Below are 19,203 nucleotides of genomic sequence, written 5' to 3'. Positions count from 1 at the left end.
TTCTCTGTCACAGTTCATAAACTTCAAAATATAAACTTGTTTTCATTTTAAAATGCAGGCCTATTCTCTGATAAGGCCATAAAATTTTTTAGTTATAAGTTGAGTCAAAAAGACGTCACACTCATAGAATTCAAAGCGTATTTTTAACGTAACATTTAATGGCTTTTTAGTATTGATTTCAAAATAAATGGCTCTAAGAAGATATCAGAACAGACTTAAAATTGAACTGTGACTCGTAACCTTCTCTGTCACAGTTCATAAACTTCAAAATATGTATAAACTTGTTTTCATTTTAAAATGCAGGCCTATTCTCTGACAAGACCATAAAAATTTTTAGTGATAAGTTGAGTCGAAAAGACGTCACACTCATAGAATTCAAAACGTATTTTTAACACAACTTTTAATGGCCTTTTAATATTGATTTCAAAATAATTGGCTCTTAGAAGATATCAAAACAGGCTTAAAATTGAAGTTCTATGACTTGCAACCTTCTCTGTCTCAGTTCACAAACTTCAAGATATAAATTTGTTTTCATTTTGAAATGCAGGCCTATTTTCTGACAAGACCATAAAATCTTTTAGTTATAAGTTGCATCATAAGAAACCTATATTTTTCAACAAATATTTTGTAAGAATTGCCATTAATTCAATTTAAGGAATACTGGTACAATGGTTCAATACATTGGCTGTTTATCTTTGCAAAAAAAAAATACTATTAAAGGCGGGAATACAGAGTAAGAGAAAAACACCAGTGTAAGGAATACCGGGCAAGTGTGTAACAGGCAATGACCTTTTTCCCTAAAAAATAACGAACAACAATATAGGAAATACCAGGAAAGTGTACACGGGAGAATAGCCTACACATTCCTTACCTGATTACTTTCCTGGTTAATCTAGTTATTTTTATTAATAACCACGTATTTCGTTAAATGTGTGAAAAATGCATATTGATCACATTGCCCGGTATTTCTTACACAGTTTTTTTTTAAAAAAAAACCTTTAGGAACGCTCGGTATTCCTTGCGTTGATAATTTTTTAAGGTGTGATTGCCCGGCATCCTACACTGACATGTTTTTTAATCTATCCTAAGTGTAAGATTCATTGCCAACTTCAAACAAAAAAAAAAGGACAAGAAATAAAGTTAAAGAATGAATGAATTAAAATCTAATTCCTCCAAAGAGGGAGCTTGAAATTTAAAGATTAGTCAAAACGCGGAGCTGATTTCTGTATAATATAATATAATATAATATAATATAATATAATATAATATAATATAATATAATATAATATAATATAATATAATATATTATAATATAATATAATATAATATAATATAATATAATATAATATAATATAATATAATATAATATAATATAATATAATATAATATAATAAAATATAATATAATATAATATAATATAATATTCAATTAGACTTTGTTACTTTACAAAATAATCCGTATTTTTTTAATTCCTTGTTACTAGTTGGGGATCCTATAAGCAAATCTGTAAATTTGGCAAATCCTCAGCACTTCATCACGTTTATTAAATTTTGCTGATTATGAATAATCACCTGTGAATGTACAAAATCACTGGATTAATTGCAATTAGCATAATATGTATATTTTAATATTACCATACTATGTATGTTTACCACATTATGTACAGGATTTTACTGATCAAAATAATAATGTATGTGTGTTGTTGTTATTTTCAGGCATGCGGTCTACCTCTGTATTGGAAACTTCCTCTCTTCCTGGCTGCTAGAGGAGACAAGAAGTCAGCAGTCAGTTGCGATGCATTCCTCGAGTACTGGAGAAGGTGAGAGTGACTATTTTTGGATTGGGTGACCCCACCACACATTTTGAAGGTGTTGTGCCAAAAAATTAAGAGTGCGTGTAACTTGTGCTTCGTCTATGTTCGAAGGACCCTTCTTATAGGAAGGTGGCCTTCTAGAACGGGGGGGGGGGGGAATATTACTAATGTTAATATGCTGTGGGTCGCTAATTTATGATTTATTGCTTGTAACCCAAATAACACAGTTCCTAAAATATCTTCCAGCTGTAGTTGTTCAAGCGTTTGTGGCAAATGTTTAACATTTATTTCAAAATTGTAAGCAAACCTTTTTCAGTTTTTCTAGTTGAAAGGGAATGATGCCAATAAGAAATATGAATGTAGGTAAAGCTATAATTCCCAGTTAAGTGTGATGTTCAACAAGCTTAAAAATTTAAAATTTAGTTTTTGAAAACAGAAAAAAAAACTATTACAAATTAATTAATAATTATTAAATGATATTAATTAAAAATTATTAAAGTTATAATTCCCAGTTAAGTGTGATGTTCAACAAGCTTGAAAATTTAAAATTTAGTTTTTGAAAACAGAAAAAAAAAACTATTAAATATTAATTAATAATTATTAAATGATATTAATTAAAAATTATTAAATGAAATTAATAAAAAAATATTAAATGAAATGAAATGAATTCAAAAAAATGAAATATTATGAATTAAAAGAGATTAAGTCCGGGTAAATTTATTATAAGTTATTAGGAATTTATACTTATAATAAGCCACTGTTACACATTGGCAAATTTTGAAAAAAAATAATTACGCTTAAATATTTTCAAACTTATTTTTAAAGTTTTAAAATAATTTTGAAAAATGAAAGCTCGAATTAAACTTTTTAAAAAAATCTTTTTTATTATTTTTTTTTAATGATGCTTTGAGAAAAGGAATAAATATTATGAAAAATCACAAATTTATGATAAAAAGCCGTGCTTTTATAATAATGTAGAGCCGTGCTTTTGGTTTCATCGATCCTGAGAAAATAAAAACGTATTAACTGCATTTTTATATTTCGTTCGAAGAAACGCTTTGAAGTTTTGAAAAAGAAAGCGATGCAAACTAAAAGAGTTGCTTTTATATAGTTGAAACTGCCTTTGTATAGATATTACAAACTTATAAATATGTAACATTGAAAAACACAAATATAACAATAAATTTATGTAACATATCAAATCACAATATATCATATGTCAATCAAATAATACTATTTTAAATATAAGTGAAATCATTTTCTAACAATACAAATTAAAGTAATGAAATTACATAAAATGTCACAAATAGCCCAAATTTTAAAGTTTAACCAACTTGGACAAAGTCATGAATTAAACTAATTTTATACGGCCTTAATTTTACAAGCCCTCGTTGATCACCTCATTTAAATCGGACCAGTATGATATGAAAGCATGTGCAATATGCTACTAGATTTAGTTTAAATCGCCTAATTTTTTAAAAAAAAATTGATTTTAAAGAAACCAACAAATCTAATATATTCTGTGGTAGAAGGATCATGGGTTAGATTCCTCTAGCCGTCGGGCTTACAAGGGAAACTAGGGAAGTGTGACTCGCCAATTTTGAAATAAACTAGTGGGATGTATGCCTTATGAGGAATAATTTTAGGGGGCAACATTCGTTTCGGCCCATAGAGGGTCCTATGAGAGATAAAAAATAATTAAGTATGTAGAAAAATCGGTATTTCATTACTTCAATGCAGACTATTAGTTATTGTAATTATCTTATACTCCAATTAATTTTATGGTACTTTCACGTACTATATAATGCATATTTATTGTCAAAATTGATTTCGAAAATTTTATATATCTGTAGTTTTTCAGAAAAAAAAATTAAAAAAATTGGCATTTTTAAAAAAAAAAATTTGGCATCAAATTTTTAAAATTTTTTTTTTCAAAAAATTTTCCAATATTAAAACTAGTAAACAGTAATAAATTTCATTTATATGAGAGTCGAAATATAATACGCATTTTCCCAAACTGATGGAATTTTTTCATATTTAATGTGTATCCAAAAATGTGATTTATAAAAAAAAAATTTTTTTTTTCATATTGTTAGATCTTGCAAAAAAATCTGAAATAATTTATGTGATTGCATAAAATTAAATTGCATTTATAAAAAGGTTTTCAAATTTGTTTGGCGGGAAATTTGAACTTAAAAAAATATTTCAGTTTTCAATGATTTTCTTTTTTTCTTGAAAGGTCAACCGTACTATATAAACAAAATTTGTAAGTATTTGTCGCTTTAATAGACACATTTTTTTCTTAATTTTTTTTATTGCACAACTGGTAAAAAATGAAAAAAAAAAAGTTTCAAAAAAATTTAAATTTTTTGCCAAAAGATTAAAATATTATTAAAAAAATTGTCCTGTGAATTGTTCAATATTTTGTCAAAACATTGCTATTTTTACTAATTTGAAAACATTTTTATAAATGCAATTTAATTTTATGCAATCACATAAATTATTTCAGATTTTTTTGTAAGATCTAACAATATGAAAAAAAAATTTTTTTTTATAAATCAAATTTTTGGATACACATTAAATATGAAACAATTCCATCAGTTTGGGAAAATGCGTATTATATTTCGACTCTCATGTAAATGAAATTTATTACTGTTTACTAGTTTTAATATTGGAAAATTTTTTGAAAAAAAAAATTTAAAAAATTTGATGCCAATTTTTTTTTTTTTTTTAAAAATGCCAATTTTTTTTTAATTTTTTTTTTCTGAAAAACTACAGATATATAAAATTTTCCAAATCAATTTTGACAATAAATATGCATTATATAGTACGTGAAAGTAGCACAAAATTAATTGGAGTATGAGATAATTACAATAACTAATAGTCTGCATTGAAGTAATGAAATACCGATTTTTCTACATACTTAATTATTTTTTATCTCTCATAGGACCCTCTATGGGCCGAAACGAATGTTGCCCCCTAAAATTATTCTTCATAAGGCATACATCCCACTAGTTTATTTCAAAATTGACGAGTCACACTTCCCTAGTCTCCCTTGTTAGTTCCATCAAAAGTCCTCTACTAAGGCTGAGTTGTCCCAATACTTTATTCCGGAGTTCCTTTGTCTTCTGGGTAGGGTTCAAAATTACAAGGCTAAGGAGTTGAACATTGATAATTACAGTTGAATTAGCTGTTCAACACCGGTTATAAAATAAAATGAAATCCTGAAAACCTAATCACTGATTATTTGATTTATCTAGGGTTGTTAATACATGCCATGATGAAGCCTCTAAGTTTGTTTACATTCTTTCAAAAGGTAAACGAAGCTACCTCCTCAATGATGATTTCTTTCCAATGATGCAAGTAAGTTCTTTCTTATGATGGTATTAATTACTTACTATAATTAAATGGAACATAAGAAAAATGGCTGAAATATTATTAAAAAATATTTTATTAATTTAAATAAATAGGAAATAAGTAGTTAAAAATAATAAAGTAATTAAAAACAAATTAAAAGCTTTTTTTTTAACTCGCGCAATTTTATCCGATAAAGATGCTTTCTTACCTTGTATCAGTATCGCCAAGAGAATAATATTAGTACATTTGGATACCTGAAATCATCATCGAAGGTAAATGGTAGCGTTTGTCAAATCAGAAGCCTATCAGGTTCTATGCATGCGCATGACGATTAAATCTGATTTACTTACGACACTTATAGGTGTCCAATTAAATATTATTTTTAAATCACTAGGTTATGCATAATTATTTCAGTTATTCTGGAGTAGCAAGCACCAAAGAAAATGAGAAATAAATTTTTTGATGTACATAATCCAATCAAATGAAAACAATTCAATAAATAAAATAAAACAAACGAAATATAAAGAAAAGTGGAGAGAAAAAGATAGCATGTTACATGCTTATTCTACATAAATGACTTGAAAATTGCCAGCTTTAAAATTATTAAATTAAGTACTAGTTACTAGCTAATTTAATACTATGCAGTTTCGGGAGCATAAAATTTCAATTTGTTTCACTTATTATTAAATACTCTTTGAAATAATTCAGATGTCATATTATTGAAATGGGAATTTACGAAATTTTAAAATTGCTTTTAAATTGGGACATGTAACAAACTCAAATATATTACCTTAATATAACTGACCAAAAGATTATTATCATTTAAAATATCATCTATTATTTTTTTTTCTCTCTTCAACAAAAGAGTAGCATATAACAATAAATGAATAATTGTTGTTTTTAGGATGTAATTGATTCGCATCCTGGGTTAACATTTTTAAAAGAAGCCACTGAATTCCATTCTAGATATATACACACGGTAAGTATTTTTAAAACTAAACTTTCATTAATCCTATAAGTTAAAAATTAAAAATGTGTCTTGAGAATGACCTTATTTCTGAAAAATTTCAAATCTGCTCTGTCCCAAAAATGTAAATAATTTATTATATAATTAAACGTTTCATAATTAAGTGCTAGATGGCAGCACTACTCTTAAATATTTTTAAATGAACGCATCTGTAAGTGAATCCTAAAAGAGAAAAAAGAGCGAATCGCCGACTGCTCTTCTTAGGCGCCATCTATTAAATTCAGCTTCAAACAAATTCTGATGTGAAAATTTCCTTGTTGTAATATTTAATTATTATTAGTTCCTGTTTAATAATTTTGATTTGTACTTATTAAAAAACTAAATAATTATATAAAATAACTATAAAGCGATTTCTTTCTCCAAAATTTACAAGGAAATAATTAGGAGAATTAGAAGAGAATTCTCCTTCTACATGTTAGAATAAATTTACAATAACGATTGTATTTTTAATATTTAATTAACACTGAACAATGTCATTATAAATTGCAACTCCAAATACTCATCAATAAATCACGGATTTATATTTTCGTGAGTGAATCAGAGCATTATTAACACCCTGAATGGTATTAATTTCTCTGCTTAACTTTTTACTCTTCGCTAACAAATAAGAATTAATTCAGCCACCAAATCAGCCACCAAAATCAGCCACCAAATTCAGCCACCAAAAACAATCCATTGCAATTTGTAATTTCAATGTAAATATATTCTCGTGAAAAAACATATACTTTTGTCTTAATAATTGTGTCTTAATTTTTTTTTCTTCCAAATTTTTCTTTTATAGGTAATTGCAAGGATTTACTATTGCGTCAACAGATCTTGGAGTGGTAAGCTTACTGCTCCAGAATTACGAAGAAGCAATTTCTTACAGGTAAGAACAGGCCTAAATGTATTTTTGGGTATTTTTTCGTTTCCGGTAACTGTATATAACCTATTATCTATATTAGTATATTAGGTTCCTATTAACACAGAATCATTAACCTATTATCACAGTACAATGTCAAGGTGTCAATAATGATTTGTTGATTTTGTACGGAGTGCGAAACGAAATAGTACCAATTATTGTTTTATCTTACACCTCAAAAAAAAAAACTATTTAAATTTTTAGAAGTTGATAGCAAATTTAATATTTCTTAATTGAGAGTCATGGTGGCTCAGAGGATAGAGCACTCGCCTCCTCATAAGAGTGATCCGAGATCGAATCCCAGCAATAGCTGGTCGATATAAATTCAGCACCCGGCACGCACCTACCACAATTCTGGCGTAACATGTCTTCAGTGGTAAGCGGATCATGGGTTAGAGTCCCCTTGCCATCAGGCTAATCGTGGGATATTTCGATGGTTTTCTTCGCCACTTAACCGCAAATGCAGGTTAGTTCCATCAAGAAGCCTTCAACAAAGGCAAATTTCTCCCAGTACTTGACCCAGGAGTTCCCTTGTCTTCTGAATTGGTATTAAAATTACAAGGCTACGGAGTTGAATATTGGTAGTCGTAGTCTCAACATTTGGTCGGCTGTTCAAAGAAAGTTTAAAAATAAAGTAACTTTAGTTTTGAGCCGAGATGGCTTAGAGGATAGAGCTCTCACCTCCCAAGAATGAGACCCGAGTTCGTATCTCAGAGATGGCTTTTTGTTACAATTTTTAGCTGTTCACCAAAAGTTATGAAATAAAATGAAAAGTAAAATAGTTTTAATCTGCAAAAACTATTAAAACTTCATACTATTCGCTAGTATTCGTAGGTTTTTATGTGTGCAAAATTAAATAAAATAAATCATAAAATTTTAACTATTTATTTAATAATTTAGTTATATTTGATTTTGTTAACGTGTTAATACTCATAATTAACGTGTAATTACTCATTGATTATCTGTTTTTCAAATTTTCTATACTTTAACTTTTGTTCAAACTGTCGAAAACAGATTTGGGGGGAAAAAAGAGAAGATTCTTTTTGTAGATTAAGCGAAAATAAAGAACCTTTTGAACAAATCTCAAAGCATGGAAATATACAATACTAAATAATTTTTCTGAAAAAGGTTTATTTAAGAATTGCAATTGCATAATATTTTTGTCGGGAAAAAAAAAAAAAAAGACGAGAAATTCTGAAATGACGGAACTTTTGTTCTCCCTCTGCAATAGGTTGAAACATTAAAAAATCGTAAAAACTTAGTTTATCATCATCAATTTATTCATGAAAATTTAATGAAAATAATTAAAAGCATACTTAATATTTCTCTCTTCCATATTCAAACTGTCGACGACTGAATTCAGTCAAAATCTTCTAAATAAAGCTCCTTTTTTCTAAAATTATGTAATCATGTACTTAACTTGCATCAATATAATTTTTTTTTCTTTTTGATCAATTTATGTAGAAACTATTAATTCAATATTATGAAAAATTTTGAAAAAACAAATTAAATTAACAAAACTTACATTTTTTATGTATTTTTTATTTTTATTCATCTACCTTGATCGATTCTCTGACTGTTTTAAAATTACATAAATATTTTAATTTAATTACTTAACATTTAATTTTCTTTATTACTTTGATATAGGTACTGGCCACACTTGAAGATGAAGAAGACATAAATCAAATAACAGATTATTTTTCATACGAACATTTCTATGTGATATACTGCAAGTTTTGGGAACTGGATAAAGATCACGACTTATTTATTGATCAAAATGATCTGAAAGTACACAGTGGTGGAGGTATATTGAATTTTTTGCTCAAAAATTTTTATTTATTGAATATTAAACCCTGCAAACTTGGAAAAATGTTCTGTTTAAAACTTAAAATACACATCGCTGAAAACTGTCAATATAGAATCGGTTTTGTTTATATTAGACTGCTTTAAGTAGTGTTCATATAGAATAGTTAAATCGAGATAGCAATAATCACGAATTTTTAAATAATCGTTTCATTCGTTAATCTTTATTAAGTGTAAATTGAAGTTGAAGTTAAAATTTTTGTCTTTTATTTTTACCTCGTTTCTCCTAATGAAATTATTTAGGAAAAAAAATCAAGTTTCTATTAGCACAATTAGTGAAGTACAGTGCACAAAAAATAACAATAATGATAAATAAACAGACTACCCTACATAACTTTTGATCCAATGATATGATTCTTCAATATGCTAATTAATTGGTGCCGACCAGACAATATTTTAAAATTTCGAAATTAGACACAAAAGCGAACTTTCTCTTAATTAGCATGCCTTTTTTTGGCCAAAGTTTGGATTAATGTTTATTACCCTTAATGTTTATTTTACTTTTTGCGCATTTTCCCACATCTCGAAAAACTTTAAAAGTAATTTAAAATTTTTACACTCAAATATAAAATTCGTTTATCTAAAGATAATTCCATTCAAAAATATAACTTTTAGAAAATAGGTATTATTTTTCATTATTTTATTTAATAATAGTTGAGAAATTTTGAATTGTAAGGTGTACAAATTTCCACGTCATTTTAAAAAATGCAATTTTACATAGCTGAATACAAAATTTAGGCAAAATCAGTCAAATTGTTCCTAAGAAATTAAATTTTAAAAATACGCCCTTTTTTTTTTTTTTTTTGGAGATAGTACGTTTTTGTGTAATTTCATAATTCAAAATATAGTCTGTGTTAATTAATTAACATAATTGAGGTCACCCTTTGAACCATATTGAGTCCTAGAATGTGAAAATACCATCATTAGATCAAAAGTTATTCAGGATGTTCCGTTTTTTATTTTGAGTACTGTGCATACAATGCCAAAAGCTACATAGGGAATTCATATAATACTTACACACATATTTCCCCTAGAATTCTCTTATTTTTACTAATTATTTTTTTTATTGAAACTGATTAACATTTATTTTTTTTTTAAATTTTATCCTAAATTTACAATTTTTATTTAATTTTTTTTCATAATTTCAAATTTTTTTTAAATTTTAATTTTTTACGCAAACGACCACAATATCACTGTTTTTTCAGGTAATTTTAAAATTTCAAAAAATAAATAAATAGATAGATACAAATAATAAAAAAATATTGCTTTACTTCATGTTACCTAATATACTGCAATTTTTGACCAGTAATCAATGTATTAAAAAATCCATATATTTTTCAATTTTTAAAGCATTTTTACAGTGTAAATTGCAATAAATAATTAGACTATTTTCTAAATTTATTTATCTGTGAGTTTAGTATGTGAGATCAAAATTTGGCTATAAAATTAATCCGAAAATTCCCTAGTTATTCTGAACTGGTGACATACGTCACTATTTATATGCTTTCTCTACTTTATTTATATATTTTTTTAATTATTTATGAAAAATTTATTACATTTACTTTTTACAGTAAAATATTTGAAAAAGTTCAAACTATCCGTATTCTAGAAAAATTATTTATTTTAACCTATTGTAGTAACTTTAAACTTGAACTCTTTTAATAATTATGGTAGTGCTCCGAACTAAAACATTAGAAATTACGACGCTAGAAATTATAACATTAGAAATTATGACATTAATAATGACCGAATGAAATTGTTAGAAAGTGTTATAAAAATGACATTTTTCACCAAAGATTTTTAAAAAATAAGTTATATCTGCTACGTATCTCGTATGTATTTTGCTTTTCGAAAATAAATTTTTAAAAACTTTGATAGAAGCTTTCTGCTATCTCTCAAAGTTGTTCTTTGTTATATATTTCAGCTTTATCTACACGTGTTATACAAAGGATATTTTCTGGGGCTGTAACAAGGTATGTTTATAATTACTTTTTTTCTTCTTTAAGTTATTTGAAACTTATTTTTTTCCGTTCAAGTAAAGTTAATTGAAGTATTGAATTGTTTTAAAGGGGGCCAAAACAAAAAGAAGGCAAGATGAGTTATACTGAATTCGTATGGTTTCTTATTTCAGAAGAAGATAAAAGGCATCCCAGAAGGTAACAACTTATCAAATTATTATTATTATTATTATTTCTCAGTTTCCATAACAAATCAATACCTCTGGGGGTACTGAATTGGAAATTGATCGTTCTCTGATTCAGGTCAAAATTACGATCTGCGCATGTATGAATGAGTTCGCCCTATAAACGGGCAAAAACGTGTATATGGATAAAATTTTATTCTTAGCCATAGATGGCGCCACTGAAAAACAAGAAACTCGCTCTCTGCCTTAATTTCATTTGGTTTCACGAAGCAGGCTCGCTGGTAATGGTAAGTAGCATTAGAAACAACAACATAATTTCTCAGTTTGGTTTTACTATAAGTGATGCATTTCAAATGAAATATTCTTTGAATGGATTTGGCAATCATTTTTTAACATTCCATATCATAAGTGCTGCTGCAATTTAAAATAAATAAATAAATCTAAAAAATTGTTGGGAAGTTTTTTCTTATGTGTTTATACTGTTACCTTTGGACTAACTAATTATAATAGCTAATGATTATAATACTACATGTTCCAAATAAAACGCATTCCAGAAGGACAAGGCATGGACAAAGAAAAAAAGGAATGTTTGTTGAACACAATTTACAATAAATGTTGAATTCTTACAACTGACAAATTAAACTCGCTGAACAAGATCATCGAAAACATAAATCGACATTAATGGGAAAACATCTTTGATCTCTTGTTAAATTTCCGTCTTTAGTTCGGCTGTAGATGTACCCAACATTTTTTAAATATCTCTATAATAAACATTCCAGAAAAGACAAGTTCGAACTTTGGGGAGGTGGCAGACTCAGGCGTATGAACAGTGGCTCTATCCTGGTAAAACCATCGGAATCTATCTGAGCCCATAAATATTGCGCAAGCAATTGCTCTTTCTTCGATGGTGCTATTGCCTATGTATCTTTGAATAGCCTATTAATAGCCTTTTATCATGAAGTTGGAATGAAATTTAAAAATTGCCCATTTAAATCTGTTTCTACCTTATTTACTTTCTTATTGCTGCAGCTGTACTTATAAACGAAGCGTTCAGACATAGTAGAATATTTTATAGAATTTCTATCATGTCATCTAGTGTAGAACTGCTTAATTAGAGTTTCTATCTCGAAGACGGCAGGGCAGGAGATCTTGAAAAAAAAATGAATCACACTTTACACCATTGATTCAAAACAAATAAACACCTTGCTTATAACGCGACTATTTGTTTGTTCGTAATTTCCTACTGTGACAAAGTGTGATACAATTTCTCTATGTAAAAAGGAATGTGACCAAGTGATAACATTCCTTTTTACATAGATCATGTAAAAAGGAATGTATGATGAATTTACATGTATGATCATGTAAAAAAGAAAAAAAATCAATATGTACCAGCATTTCATGAGTTTAAACGTTTCTTAAATTTTATGAATTGAAAATGAAGATATACTGTGATAACCAGATTTTTTTAGTATCATTATTAGATAGTTTTAGCAAAGCGGCATCTTTTCCCCTAACTCTAATGTTAAAACTATATGGGCTTCACACCACATACCCGAAAATATCCACATACCTAAAAATCACAGAGTTGCTAAGAGAAAAAAAAATAAGGTAAATGTTGTGGTTAAATTAAGACAAGATCTTTCTGTTATTTCCAATTGCGTTACAGTGTATGAAATCACTGGCAAAAAAATGCGTCTTAGAAGCGTTTCTTTCTTACTATTTCTGTGTACAAGATGTCAATGGGGAGACACCCAAGTATCCATAGCAACAACTGCTAAAAACAGCTCACTTAACGTGGAGCCGTGAAGCAGTGAGTTCCGTGAAGACGGACTAGATGACTTCGGAAAAAGTTTAAGCACAACATTGAGATTCTAGCTCTATTATTTACTCATAAAGAGTACTTTTGGAAGAGCTTGATTTTTCCAAATAAAATAACATTATAAATTGAACTAAATTGTTTAACACGGAGAAAGAAATTCTGGTAAAATTAACTTAGTACATAATAAAGATATTTCTGGTTAAAAAAAAAAAAAAAAAAAAAACATATAAGTTTGGTTACTAAAACCAAAAAATTATACCTCTTAATACCACATACTATTTAGTGAAATATACAAAAAGGAAAAGTAAACTAAACTGAACAAATGGTTTTTATGCCATGTTCTAAGGATCTAAGGTATCAAGATAAAAATTACCAAATTTTACCACATTTACCAAAGTTTATCATATATCATAAAACCATATTTAATAGTAAATTTTAACAAAATCATTATCTAAGCCTTTCCGAAAAAAACTATCGAACTTTTTGGTGTTCCCATAGAGGGATGTGTTAACGGATATGTTAACACGTTTAATTAACACGGATATGTCAACACGGTTAATTTTATCATATTCTAGTATTTTTGCCATATTTTTTTTTCTACGGGAATAAATCTTTTCCGAAAGTTAGACTATAATTTGGGTAGTTTTCAAATATGTCCCCTCCCTCTTTAAAAATTAATGAGAAATATGTTTACTTAATGTTCATGAAACAAAGACGGAATATGTTTATCTATAAAGACATCATTCTAACTTCGATTCCTATTGTATTTTGGAATAAAATTTTAACCATAAAACTTATTTTTTATTCTAATTTCTTTATAGCATTGAGTATTGGTTCCGATGCATGGATTTAGATGGAGATGGTTTGTTATCAATGTACGAATTGGAATATTTCTACGCTGAACAATTGCAAAGGCTTGAAGCCTTAGGAATCGAAACACTTCCCTTCAATGACTGCTTATGCCAGGTAAATTAAAGCGTTTCTTAATGAAGTTTTATTTGTTTTTAAATAGTGAGAGTTGTAAAGTAAGAATCGTTTAATGCCAATAATAAGTTATATATGTCTCATATTTAAAATAATATGGGACAAAAGTCAGATGAATATGAAATCAAGAAAATCAGGAATCTATAAAATCAAGAAAATCAGTAATGATCTTTAATTTATTACACTAAACTAAGTCTTGTTTATGCTACGAGTATGTATTGTGCATTAGAGAAAATAAATAGTGATTCATAAATAAAATAATTGATGAAAAAAAAAGTGAAATTGATAAATAAGATGTATGTTTACAATAAAATCAGCAATGATTACTGTTTTAATTATTCATGAAAAAAAAACGTTTCGTTTACACTATTAACATCATTTATAACTATGCATAAACTAATCATGTAAAAATAAAATGTGCCGTTTTCGCTAAAAGAATAATTTATGATTAATTATATTATTTCACAAAAAGAATCTTGTGCTTTAAAAATAATAAATACTAATTCATATTTAAAATGAATGGCAAAAAAAAAAAAGTATTGTAACTGATTAAACTCTAGAACTACACATTGCAATTAATTTCTGTTATATTAATGTACATAAAGAAATTTTATAATCAGCAGTTAAAAAAAATGAATATTATATTATTAATTTATCTTCATAACTTCTTTGAAAGCATTCTAATTTCTGTATCTCTTTATTTCAGATGCTGGATATTATAAAACCTAAAGTTCCAGGAAAAGTCTCCCTCGCCGATTTGAAAAAATGTAAAATGACTCCCATATTTTTTGACACTTTCTTCAATCTTGAGAAATACTTGGATCATGAACAAAGAGATCCATTTGCCTCACAAAGAGTAAGAATTATACATCATATTTCCCTTTTCTATGCTATTACGTTATTAGAAATTGAATGTGTTGCTTATTGCATTGATTAACACCCTATTCAATTCAATCATGCTTTCAAAAAAACACACTTCCTTAATAATATTTCCATTTTAAATAAACGTATTTTTATGCAATGTTTTCTCAATAGTAATAAAACACGCTACAACAACAATAGTAACAATAGTAACTTTTAATAAAACATATTTTGTTGAACGTTTTTTTTTTTAATAAGCATATTTTTAATAAAATGTTTTTTCAATGAGCATATTTTTAATGAAATTTTATTTAAAAAATAAATATGAATTACAAAAAAAAAAACAAAAAAAAAAAAAAAAAGCAAATAAAAGAACTGAAAATTTATGATAGAAATTCACTATATTATGTTTTGTGCAGCATATTTTCAATTGTGTACAAGTTACATAAATGATCAATAATAAACTACTTCGATATTTTTAAATTATTTATGTTCAACTATTTATGCTTTGAATTACTGGGATGAACAATAATTTATTGCACATAAAATACAGTTTTGTTTGCACATGAAGGACAGCAAAGTTTTTGCACGTAAAAGGCATCAGTTATTCAAAGATACTTACTAAATTTTGCTTTGCTTACTCGATTTTCAACCGAATATAATTATTAATTACAAGGATTAATATTACTGAATTACATATGAAGACTTGAAAATGTTTTGAAAGAAATTTACAAAATTTTGTTCTGTTCACTTTATTTTCAAAAGAATATGAAAAAAGGGTGAAATGACAACAGACAACTATTATGAATTACAGCGATGAATTATTTTCAAATGTATGCAATTATAAATTACGTGGAGGAGTTATTTAATGTTTTATTTGTCTATTTATTTATTGATTTCTATAATTTGGTTTTTACTTAATTAAATAACTAAACTGTCCTAATAACTTAATAACTAATTAAATAACTTAATAAATAACTCAACTGTCCTAAAATAAACACCTATACAATAATGAAAAGAATTTTTTTAAAAATTAATTTTAAATTGGAACATACTTTAAAAAAGAAAGCTTCAAAGAAGTCATTTTTTGTAATATAACTGTCAAACATTAAAAATAATATTCCAACTGTATTTTATTTTAGGAGCATGATGGTGATGGACCAGAACTTAGTGATTGGGATAGATATGCAGCCGAAGAATATGAATTACTCGTTGCTGAAGAAGGTGCTGCTGATCAGCAGGATGAATTGTACGTTATCGACTTTGTCTAACTCATCGCATTAAGCACGATGTACGTTGGGTTCATTTTACTCCCTTCCAACGAACCCTCACCTTCCCTAATAGTTTTAAGTTTACAATAAAGATGGCAGCACCAATCCGATATTTATAAAATTTCTTTCATTTCTAAGTAGGAATAGAAATTATGCGGAAATAAAATGAACATACACAATGAAATTATATATTTTATTATTAAACTGCTACTTTTAATATTAAGGGAAATTGTAATTCTCTGATGTTTTATATATTACTTATCTAAGCAAAATAGCCTATTCAAAACGATTTTTTTTTTATAATTCAAACTGCTTTTAGAATTAATTAATTTAAATTTCTAAGTTTTTATTTATTCTTTTTTAAAATAAAATAAAATTAATAATTTAATAAATTTTTATTTTTAGAAAAAAAAGAGGGAAATTGATTTTTATTTTAAATTCTACATGCGAAATTTTGTATTTTTAACAAGAATAGAAATCTGTATTTATTTTTAATAATTAATAATTTTGCATAAAGTGCTTTTTTAAATAATTATGTGCCAAATTGTAAAAAAATAATTATAATGATGACGAAGAAAAGTAAATTCTCTTTCTCTTTGACCAAACTTTCTCTGTGATCAAAATGAAACATTTAGTATTTTTTTATTATATTGTGGCGCCATCTTTAATTAAAAATATAAACAAGATTATTTAAACTATGCTTTAAATTTGTCTTTCTTTTTTTTGTCTTACTTTCTTTCTTAAACTGTCATAAAAATAACAAAAATAGATTTTTGAAACTATCTAAAACTACTCTTAAGACAAGGAAAAGAATATAAGTCCCAAATTTAGTTTATAGCTCCTTTTTTTTTTACTTTTATTATTTGTAATTGAAAAGTTATTTTGCATCATTAAATTTTATTGCTATTGAGTGATAATAATTTTTTTTAGAATGTACGATGATTATGATGAGGAAGTTGTCGCAAACATGGAGAAAATGGCTCGCGCTAAAAGAGCCGCAAAGCCTGTTGTAACAGAAGCAGAAGATGATGATTATGATTATGCAGATTCTGATGATTATCACTATTAAATCAAGAATACTTTTTTCTTAATTTCACAATCATTAAATTATTGCTTTTTGTCTTCATCAAATAAAGTAATTCACATTGAATGAAATTACATTTGATTTTTTTAAGCTGCATGTCCTACTAACATTTCATCTATAAAAAAAATTTTAAAAATAGAAAAAAAAATAATGATTAATTCATATTTTTTTAGGTATTTTTCGTAATAAATATAATTATGATAAAAAAAAATCTCTTAAATCATTCTGTCTTCGTTAAGAGTATAACAAATTAATTCATAAATCAATAACATATTTATTCCATGGCATTAGAAATCTGGATTATTATATTTTATTATTATATCCTAATTATTTAATAATTATTTCTTCTTTTTTTCATCTCATCTAAATTTTAGATTTTCAAATAAATAATAAGTCTAACAAATTTACATTATTTTTAATAAAAAATATTAGAAACACACTTACATTGAAAAATCGATGTTCCTTTAATAACGCTTCAAAATAAACAAACATTTTAAGATTTTTTTTTTCATTGAAACTAAATTAAAAAATATCGAACATCTTATTCATTTTATAAGTTAATTTAATTTAGCATTACAATAAATTTAATTTAATGCATTATGAGAATTTTTTATTAACTAAGTTTGAAGCATTTTAGCTAAAAAACTACACTATAAAAAACAACATAAAAATTTCCTTTTGTAGTAGACAAATTTTATCTATAATTATAATTATGGCTAAAATTATTATCATGGCAGTTTGTATTTCAGATTTAAAAATTTTTTTAGGAAAAGTGGAAAGTTTTGAAACAATGCACCATCAAAAACATGAACTTATTTCTCTTTGTCATAATTTGTATTATTTTTAGTTTAATTATAATTATGGCTGTATGTGAACTTTATATTTGAAGTAAATAATGACATCCAGTCTAGTCAGAACAAATGTTTTTTGTATATTTCCTTATTGTTTCTCACATTGTCATTATTTGCTTATCATGACATATATAGCACTTGTTTCATGACAATAAACCATAATGCCACTGAAATACGATGTCAACAATAAAATTAAGGGACTAGAAGAGAAATTTTCAAGGTTTCTTTTTATGGTTATTTCAGGTATATTCATAAACATGATGTAGAAAATGCAAGTTTTTTTTTTCATTATCTCGTACTACTAATTTTTTTTTTTGTGTATATTTCGTCCTTTTAGCAATTTACAATTAAAAGAAAAAGAGAAAATAAAACTAAATTTAAGCATAAATACCAACTTAATGCTTTTGATGTATTTGAAAGCATTTTTCACTAAAATAACCAAACGAAATTCCAGCAGAAAATTAAACTAAATTTTTGAAGATATTTTAAAATTTTTAATACACATATTTCCCGTATTTTTACTGAAAAATATGAAAATAATGTATCTACAATTTAAATATGTTGTCGATTTCTAGAGTCATACGAAATTCAATGTCACAAATAATCTATATATATATATACACCAATAACTCTTGTAATCGGGATGTTATGTAATTACCACCCTTGAACTATATTTTTATAATGTTTGCTAATAATGAAGTTAAACAAAGTTCATAGATGAAAGTGACTCTTTAAACGCCTCTTGTACATAAGGTGTTGTATAATCACCGTCCTTAAAATACATTTTTAGAATCTTTATCAAGAATGAAATAAAGCAAAATTCGAAATCACAAACTACCCTTGAAACACCTCTTGGTTCTCAGAATGCTACATAACTACAGCTCTTGAAAATAAAACTGCTGGCCGTGTTAATAATGAAATCAAGCAAGGTTCGAGATTACAAGATATATATATACTCTTGGAATGCCTCTTTTAATCATAGTGTTACGTAAAGTATATATACTTAGAATCCTTGTCAATAGTAAAGTCGAAATTAATATTTAAACTGTGAATCATTGGTAAGCAATGTAATATTAACAATTTCAAAACTTGTTTGATTGTCTGAGGAAATTGAGAAAAGATTAAACGAGATTATGAAAAACACCTTTGAATTTTTTTTGACATTTAAACACATTTTGATATTTTGTAACCCGCCTTACTTAATAGTTATTTTCAAAATTTTGAATTTT

At 26.5% G+C, this 19,203-nt stretch overlaps 1 protein-coding gene across 4 annotated transcripts in view; it reads left to right on the top strand.

Moving 5' to 3' along the window:
• The window catches only part of LOC107446821 (uncharacterized), a 69,489-nt gene extending 52,295 nt beyond the window's left edge, over positions 1 to 17,194 (top strand). For 2 of the 4 annotated variants that reach the window (XM_087157721.1, XM_087157720.1), the window contains 11 exons: positions 1,716 to 1,819; positions 5,074 to 5,176; positions 6,075 to 6,149; positions 6,979 to 7,065; positions 8,746 to 8,902; positions 10,886 to 10,934; positions 11,031 to 11,117; positions 13,745 to 13,889; positions 14,614 to 14,763; positions 15,911 to 16,017; positions 16,970 to 17,194. In XM_087157721.1, coding sequence (XP_087013847.1) covers positions 1,716 to 1,819; positions 5,074 to 5,176; positions 6,075 to 6,149; positions 6,979 to 7,065; positions 8,746 to 8,902; positions 10,886 to 10,934; positions 11,031 to 11,117; positions 13,745 to 13,889; positions 14,614 to 14,763; positions 15,911 to 16,017; positions 16,970 to 17,108 — 1,203 coding nt within the window. In that variant the 3' untranslated portion in view covers positions 17,109 to 17,194. Of the gene's footprint in view, positions 1 to 1,715; positions 1,820 to 5,073; positions 5,177 to 6,074; positions 6,150 to 6,978; positions 7,066 to 8,745; positions 8,903 to 10,885; positions 10,935 to 11,030; positions 11,118 to 13,744; positions 13,890 to 14,613; positions 14,764 to 15,910; positions 16,060 to 16,969 lie in introns of all 4 variants that reach the window. The other 2 variants (XM_087157723.1, XM_087157722.1) reach the window with 1 other exon arrangement.
• Positions 17,195 to 19,203: the final 2,009 nt, after the last annotated feature.

The sequence above is a fragment of the Parasteatoda tepidariorum genome, chromosome 2 (assembly GCF_982258835.1).
Source record: "Parasteatoda tepidariorum strain Cologne lab strain chromosome 2, Ptep-v5.0, whole genome shotgun sequence".
Classification (NCBI taxonomy): domain Eukaryota; kingdom Metazoa; phylum Arthropoda; class Arachnida; order Araneae; family Theridiidae; genus Parasteatoda; species Parasteatoda tepidariorum.
Note: the sequence above shows the minus strand (reverse complement) of the source record. Positions and strands in the feature narration are given on the sequence as shown.